The sequence below is a fragment of the Limulus polyphemus genome, unplaced genomic scaffold, assembly GCF_000517525.1.
Source record: "Limulus polyphemus unplaced genomic scaffold, Limulus_polyphemus-2.1.2 Scaffold869, whole genome shotgun sequence".
NCBI classification, from domain to species: Eukaryota; Metazoa; Arthropoda; class Merostomata; order Xiphosura; family Limulidae; genus Limulus; species Limulus polyphemus.
The window spans coordinates 261862-270583 of NW_013666479.1; the positions used below are offsets into that span (position 1 = coordinate 261862).

Below are 8722 nucleotides of genomic sequence, written 5' to 3' on the forward strand. Positions count from 1 at the left end.
CTTTTGTCTTCTTCGGCCCATTCCTTACACATGTGGTTTCTCTGGTGTTGGGATCTTCTGTGGAGAGAAGCTGTATTGTCTCAAGTTCCTTTACCACCTACTTACCTTCAGGACTTATGTGTGGCCCCTTTTCTCCAATGGCCTGTTTTCAGAGATATTCCTGAGACTTTAGAATCCTGTGTGGAATCTGTGAGACAGCAACTGAACCTTTCATCTATGGTTGATCATTTATCTTATTCTGAGCCTAGGCAATTCCATATTACTGTTTTCCATTCCACTTCTCCACCTTTACCAGTTCTACCTTTAAGGGTTCCTCCACTCATTGTATTATTCAATGAAGCTGGACATGTTGCCAACAGTACCAGTGACTACTCTATAGGTTCTGGTCCAGTGAGGGCTTGCTTTACCAATTTTGTTCCCATATGGCACAATTTTGGCACAGATCTTTAGATTATTTGGGTATTATCCAAGGGACTTCTCATCCACTTTCTTTCCCCCTTCTCCGTTATCTTGGGTACACATATCCTTTCTGTTGCCTCGGGATCCTACCACCAGTCAATGAGGTGGTACAGAATCTCCTCTTCCAGAAAGCCATTGAACCTATACCTCATCCTTCTTCAGGATTTTATTCTAGGCTGTTTGTGGTACCCAAGAAAACCTGTGATTGATCTGTCCTGCCTCAATCAATTTTTGGTTCTGCCTTGCTTTACTATGCAGCCCTTTCTCACCCTTGGATGGGCTTTCTCCAGGTCTAATGGATGACCATGGTGGACATCTCGAATGCTTATCTGCATATTTCTATATCTTGTCAGTTGAAGTGCTATCTTTGGTTTGTTCATCGTGGGTAGTGTATCAATTTCATACGCTATCCTTTGGGCTTGCATTGGCTCAGTGTGTTTTTTGTTGAGTGGTCATGGCTTTTGCCTGACATATGCTTGTTGGGGGTTGCGCATACACCATTACATGGATGACTGGCTTCTGTTAGCTCTTTCTGAATGGGAGTATGCCCATCACACTCATCTGCTTATTTTGGAGGCAGCTCCTTAATCAAGTTGAAAAAGTCATTGCTTATACCTACCCAATATTTTATCCACTTAGTTGTCTTTTTCAACACTCATCTCAGTCAGGCCCAACCTTCTTGTTGACTCCATTTGATGGAGCTTTCAGTTCTCCACACCCTTACTACTTCCTCCATTACTGCTTGCAAGGTGATATTGCTCTTTGGAATATGGTTTTCTATGGAAACCCTTAGTACCATGTGGTTGAGCACGTATGAGGTCTCTTCAGTGGACTCTGTACAGGATTCCTTGGATGCTCCTATTTCCCTTCCTCCATCCTTGTCAACGATCTGTATTAGTGGTTGGACAAGGCCCACACATTGGCCAGTGTTCTGCTTCCTCCCCCTCGTCTGGATTTGCATATCTTTACACACACACTTCCCTCCATGGCTGGGAGGCATGGTTCAATCAGCAGGAAGCTTCAGGTCATTGGTCTCTGGCTGAGAAGTCTTTGCCATATCAACATTCTGGTGCTTCTGGTTGTACATCATGATTTGATTCATTTTCTTCATCTTGCCAGTAATCATCTGGTCACAATCCATTCTGACAATTCTATGATGGTAGCTTATATCAATCACCAAGGTGGCAACCATTCTCATTCCCTATGTGGTCAAACCTTGGTATTCTTCTCCTTTCATGTCATGTTTCGGGTGCATTCAACCTTGTTGCAGATCTTTCCTGACTGGACAAAATTTATTCAACAGAGTGATCTTTTAATCCTCATGTTTTCCAGTGGCTATTTCTTTGGTGGGGTAATTCTCACCTTGATGTATTTGCCGCATCCCTTGTGAGATCTGTGGAAGACCATGGTCACCAACATCCTGTTTGGATATGGAACATAGAGAGAGATTTTAAAAAATATAGTTCTTTTCTATACTCAATTACATAAAAATATAGATACAATATTTTGTTTTTATATCAGTCAGCTACAATTTTGTGCTGTAGATTAAGCATGCCTTTTACTTTATAAATCATCTTCTGTGTAGATAATCACATGGTTACAACATTTCCTTTTATTCTATGGTTTTCAACATGCCTTAATTATAAGTATTTTTATGTAACATTTTTCTGGGCCATGTAGTTCTTTTTTATTGATCTTTCTTTGGAACCAAATCCGCATTCAGGATGGACATTATGGTGTACGTGCTTCAGAATTTTCATTTTGTGCTAGCACATTGATTCACTTTATATTCCACTCATATATTGATTTACTCTGCTGAAACCAGGATTTTATTATTACACTAGATGGTTCAATCTACATATACATATGCTATAAAGTTCTGAAATTATAAATTTCAGTGGTTGTACTACTTTTTTTTTCTTACTGTGATGTTGGGAAAAAGATTGCCAGTTTATCTTAGTTTAACATGTTCTTAACCTAGATTATCAGTTGTCCATAAATTTAAAATTTGTTTTTATTTCATGCCATAATCTTATATGTGATTAAAATGTACTTTAGTACAGGTTATCATTATACTACTGCTACAGATGATGATGCTTTTATTTACTGTGTGATTGCTAGAAAGATTCATGTTTTCACTCACTAACTACTGCTGCCTGTAATGATCACATTTTTTATTCATTGTATTACTGCTTGGAGAGTTTATACCTTTTGCTTACTATACCTGCTTGTAAGGATTGTTGCTTATTTTTACTCACTTGTTACTGCTTGAAATGATCTCATTGTCTTCAACATACCACTGTTTGGGAGGATTGTATGCTTTTACTCCCCAGTAGTATGTTTGAAAAAACACGTTTTCATTCACTGTGCCACTAGTTGGAAGGATGGTCCTATTTTTTTTACTGTTTATCACTTCTTTAAATGATAACATGTTTTCATTCTATATATCACTAATAGAAGTAATACACCATTTAAACCAGATATTTTAGATATTTTGTTATATGTTTTGGCCATACTTTTTGGGCCGTCATCACCAATGTCTGGAAGGATCACTTATTTTCACTCACTGTATCATTGGTTGGAAATTTCACATGCTTTTACTTATCTCAGTAATTCTTGGAATGATAATCATACATCTTATACTTTTCTTTTTCTACCACTTATAGGAATGATCACCAGTTTTCATTCCCAATACCAATGCTTAAAATAATCTGTTGTAATGTGTTAACCAAACATTGTATTGGCTGACTGTTTTTACTTACTGTATGGTCTGGAGTTTTAGGCTTTCAGTCATCTTTTCTTTTCGTCTTGGTGATGATATTGTTTATCAGTTCAAAAATGCACTGTTACACATGTAATATGTTGCTGTAAAAATTACTTTTAAGTTGTCAAGACAATGAAAGTTGCTCATTTGAAATTTATCATATCAGAAATGTAATTCTATTCGTAACAGCAGGGGCCAAAATAACCGGGTTCACATCGAAATTTGCAAATAAAAAAACACTTTCTTTCCTCTTTGCTTATCATAACATGCAATCATTCCTTTCTCTTGTATGTTATCTTCAAGACCTCCAACAACACACGGTGAAAATGCGGAACGTTTCTGTTTGATATATCAAAGCTGATGCTCATTTCTTGGAAATTCCCGCCAAATGGCAAATACGGTATTTTCACAGTTTTTCATGCACATATTGCATACACATACACTTTGTAGTAGTCTGTTCATGATGTTTGGAATGCAGCCATTTGGCACTCGCAACCTAGCCAACTAGACTAGAGTACAGTAGACTACAGTACATGCACTGCACATTTAGCCAGTTACAAACTCTCAATGCGAGCTTATTCCCAAGGGCCGACCACATGATCATTTTTACTTGTATATAGTTTTAATACTGCAACTTATAATACAATGTGTATCTTTACAAAATTTGGCAGACCTTTAGTAAACATTACAAGTCGCTTGCACACAAAATCGATTTTTAATGAAGTATTTTTACTAAAGATTTGTCCGTGAACATATCAAGTCTTTTTTTTTACCAGTCTGAGTGCAAAATGATTTTCAAAAATCTCAAATTTCATTTGCATAATCTATAAAACATCCTAAATACATTTCATAAGTTTGTTTTTTAGTAAAAACTTTATATTTTATCGTTAACATAAATATACAAAGTTGATCAATTTAATCTACCTGCCCCCCCCCCAAATCAAAGTTGTCCTTTTTTATTTCTAGAATGACTTCAACTTGTAACATGAAACTACATTTGTTCATCCTAAGTAGCTTTAAACTTGTAACAGTATACATCTATTTAGTCGTAAATTTTATTGTTTTATTGCTCTTTGAACATGTCTAACTTCTAGTACTATTTGCATTATTATAATATAAGTTGTAAATCACCTGGGGAACATGTGGCTCACATTACACTATCTAATTACATTACCCACTAGCTACTCCAAGCTGCTCATGTACGTGACTCATGAAAATCTTATTATTATTATTTATTTTACCTTTTTACCCAGTTTAATCTTAACTGATCTAAAAGTTTCCTATTTTTACGTTTTAGTTATTTTTATAATAATAAATAAAGAATACACATGGAAAAACAAGAAATAAAGTACTTACATGAGTCTTTGTTTTTATTTGTTGTCAACAGTCGATGACACTTAACCCTACTTTTTTATACGAATGGTACTAGTGCAATAACCAGTTTTCTATTTAATTAAACAATGCACCAAAGTACACAGAATAATAACATGCAAAAAACAGACAATGTCCCATAACTATCAATTTTTCTGGCTTTCTAACTATGTGGTACGAGCTGTTTCAAATTCATCCAAGCTAGTGGATGTGTTTCCCATGGGAATGAAGCTTGTACTGAAAGAGGAATTAACATTTTCCAGTACAGAAAATAACATAATATAATACGTCATTTGATAGATGAAAACATTGGCTTTCTATTGGTTAAAAATAATATAGTATTAAACATAAGAGAGAACTATTGACGATTCCTGAAAGAGAGGATACAACAGATGGGTGTAGCAAGAGGGTTCTGATTTTCTATTTGATGGCTTTGTAACCAAACAGAATTGAAGGCTATGAAAATTATGCTTTATCTGAGTTATGACAATTTCATAACAAGTAATTTACATTAAATTTCTTACTTCTTGGAGAGGTGATAAATAAATCTAAAAAAAGCATGGGGGATGGGATCCATGTTGGGATGACAACCTCAAAATAAAGGAAATTGAAAAGAAATAGACAATACAAACCATGGGTATGTTTACTACTAAAATAAAACCCATAAAGTAAAGTAAGGGTGAAAATAACAAAAAACAACATCAACCACAACAATTGCAAATGACTTCCTAATATGAAATCATGGGTGTTGCAGAAATTTAAGTCTGGATATACTACTAACTGGTTGTGCATTAAATCCAAAATTATTATTTGGATTTCAGCATCGTTCTTGGCAGAAAAGCAACTTCAGATCTTTAATCATTCCCACGTTTGTGCTCAATGTTAAATCTTTTTATTGTGGCATTCTTATTTTAGATAAATTAGGGTTGGCATGTCTGCTCATGTAAGTTTAATTCTTTTGTTGTGTGCATTTATTCTTGGCCTAAGGATCCTGATTGCTATTTCTTCACAAGTTAGTATATTGCTCTTCTGAGTACAGAAGCTTTTAAGGGTGTATTTTTTGTTTGTTTTTTCATTGTTGTTTCTGTGTTGTTCTTGGCTAGTGTCTAAATGTCTTTTTTCATAGATGAGCATTATATTCATGTGTTTTTAGAAGATTTTGTTGCATAGATAACTCCTCGCTGAAGTGTGTAAGTCTTTTTTCTGTATTAGAGTTTATTGCTCAGTGTTTAGAAGATTTTGTTGAATATATTATGTTTAGTTAAAGTCTTTTTCTCTACGATTTAGCTTATTGCTTTGTTACCTTAGAAATGTTTGTTGTTGAGATTATTCTTGGCTAAAGTGTAGTGTTTTTTACCCCTATGGGTAAGTGTACTGGTCAGTGACCTTAGAAGTGTCATTATTTATACTTTTATGAACTAAAGTGTTCAGATATCTCTTCTTCTTCTGTAGGTGAGCAAAATGGCTACAACATACCAGAAGTTGTTCCCTTCCCTGACCTTCGATGGTGGTTGTCTGAAGAAGGAATGGAGTTCTTAATGTCCAACAAAGATGATAAATGTCTCCCAGAAATTGCTCGACGCTTGTTATGTGATGCTTACATGTGTATGTACCAGAGTCCCGATGTCATGATGTATCGATAATAATGTTTTTGTTGTTTCTTTTCCTTTTGTCTACTGGGAAAGCACAAGTTATTGTTGTTTTGAACTGATAAGTTCATCAGTTCTTTTCCTTCCATGCATATGATGGTTTCAACTAACAGGAAGTTATTCATGCAGGTCTTATTTATGTTGTTTGTAGAATGAAAAAAAAAAAAACACATTCCTGAAACCCCTCTGAAACTGAGTTGTTTTCTATAGTTGTAGTAAGTTTTAGAGGTATTACCTTATCTGCTATTGTTAATAACTATAGATGCTACAGTTGTATTTTTAATTAAAATATTTTCACCACAAGTTTAATTAGTTATTATATGGAGTATTTTAGAGATGTATATATCTTTGCAGGATAATATATAGTGTAAAGAAAGTATTTATTGCTGTCCCTGTAAATTAGCCATATTCAGAGTTAAATGTAAATTACCTTTCTGAGATAGAATTATATGCTTAAAGTTCTGCATGCTCTGCTAACTGACAAAAAAATCACATGTTCTTTAAAAGCCATCATATAAATTTTTATTTGAGATCCTACTCCTTAAGTTACTGTTTGCAATATACCAGACTACAAACTATGATATTTTTGGGTATACTAAAACATTAATAATATATGAACATTATTAGGCACCATATATAAATACTTATATAATGTACACCATCCATTAGATTTTATAAGTTCTTGCTGGGCACATTTGAGGCCAAGAGGAAATCCAGCAAAACCAAACAATGAAATATGTACATAAATGGTTTTCAAGCAATTCATATAAATTCTTGATATTTCAGTTAATATTTTTAAGTTTTAAAGAGAGCTCATTGAGAGTAATCTTCACTCACATATGTTCAATGGGTTTTGTTTTTCTGTGTTTTAATTTTTTTCGGTGCTATTATTGCCAAGTCTTGTTTGTACCAGTACATTAATTTTATGGTGCCACCAAAAGGAAGAAGGTCATTTTGTTAAAAAAAAGAACACTTTGTTAATATGTTATTACTCATTTGTTGCATAAATATATATATCGGATAAATTTGAATCAGTAGTCGTGAGCTCGTCTTTTTTTTTTTGGCATGTCAAAAGACAAGTAATTTTTCTACTTTTTACAATACATCATTTGCCAGTAAGATAGTTCTCTGTGAAGACTGATATTTTCAGAAAAGGAACTCTCAAAGTAATGAAAACCAAAATTAGCTTGTTCTGTTTAAGGTAAGCAAACCTTGATTCAGTACTCAATAGTGACTTAAATTGTGCAAAAACAGCCTTGTTACAATTTTAAGCCATAAGAATGTGTTGTCATCTAATGCTGAATACCACATATACATTACTTTATTTGAGAAATTGTTCTAAATACACATGAAACAGCCCTTCCAAAAATTTCTTTCCACTTTTTTGTTATTGTTTTATTGTAATTATTTAGGTCCTGATTAATTTGATGTTTTCTTCATTTTCATTACTTTGGAAAACAATGAAACTTCTTGAAAGAACATTATATAATCTGCAGATAAAAGAAGTCTTCAAGTGGAAAGTTTAATGATTATATATGTAACATTGTTTGTCATCTGTTTTAAATAATGGTGAAATCTCTGACAAAATGGTAATGATAATTGTTTGAAAGAAGTAATAGTAAAGAGTAAAGGTAAACAACAACATCACATTATTAAATATTTCCCCAAAATTTATTCATTGTTTTTAACTACAGAATTGATAAAATACATTCTTGTTCCTTGATGGTTTGATTTATATATTATGCGCATGAACTTCAGTTATGTACATAACACATATGTATTTCAACATCTACACAATGGGATGGTTAGGGTACTTGACTCATAATTTGCAGGTTGCAGGATCAAAACCTGTCATCGAACATGCATACTCTTTCACCTGTAGAGGTGTTACAATGTAATGATCAATCCCACTATTTATTGGTAAAAGAGTACCCCAAAAGTTGGTGGTATTGACTAGTTACCAGTTTCTTTTAATCTGTCACTTCAGAGTTGGGGATGGCTAGCACAGATAGCTCTTGAGTAGCCTTGCATGAAATTCAAATAAAAAACAAACACATCTATACAATATAATGAATAAATATATATATATATATATATTAAAAGTTGTGAATTGTTTTTGTTTAAAAGTATCAACTTCAGTTAATAACTTTGTAGGTGAATTATTTAATAGAAACTACCAACAACTTCATTGAATTCTACATTTATGTAAATTTTGGCTAGTTCTTCACATACTTTTAGTTTATAAAAATATTAAAGAGATTTATTTTAACCAACATTAGGAATATAGTTTTAATATATTAAATACACAGTGAGGAAAAATTGATTTTGTCTTAAACATAAATTTCAAAATAGCATTTCACACATAACTAGGCATGTGCTTTCAAATGGAATAAAACAAGAGAACTTAAGTTTTTTAATTAAAACACTGGTTAGACTGAGACTGATTTTGAATCTGTGACTGTTGTGTTTCACTATTGCC

The 8722-nt window shown here is 33.3% G+C and overlaps 1 protein-coding gene across 2 annotated transcripts in view; it reads left to right on the forward strand.

Moving 5' to 3' along the window:
* Positions 1-8491, forward strand: part of LOC106460953 (ubiquitin carboxyl-terminal hydrolase CYLD-like) — a 113755-nt gene extending 105264 nt beyond the window's left edge. For both annotated transcript variants that reach the window (XM_022387752.1, XM_013920710.2), the window contains one exon: positions 6047-8491. In XM_022387752.1, the coding sequence (XP_022243460.1) occupies positions 6047-6237 (191 nt within the window). In that variant the 3' untranslated portion in view covers positions 6238-8491. The remainder of the gene's footprint in view (positions 1-6046) is intronic.
* Positions 8492-8722: the final 231 nt, after the last annotated feature.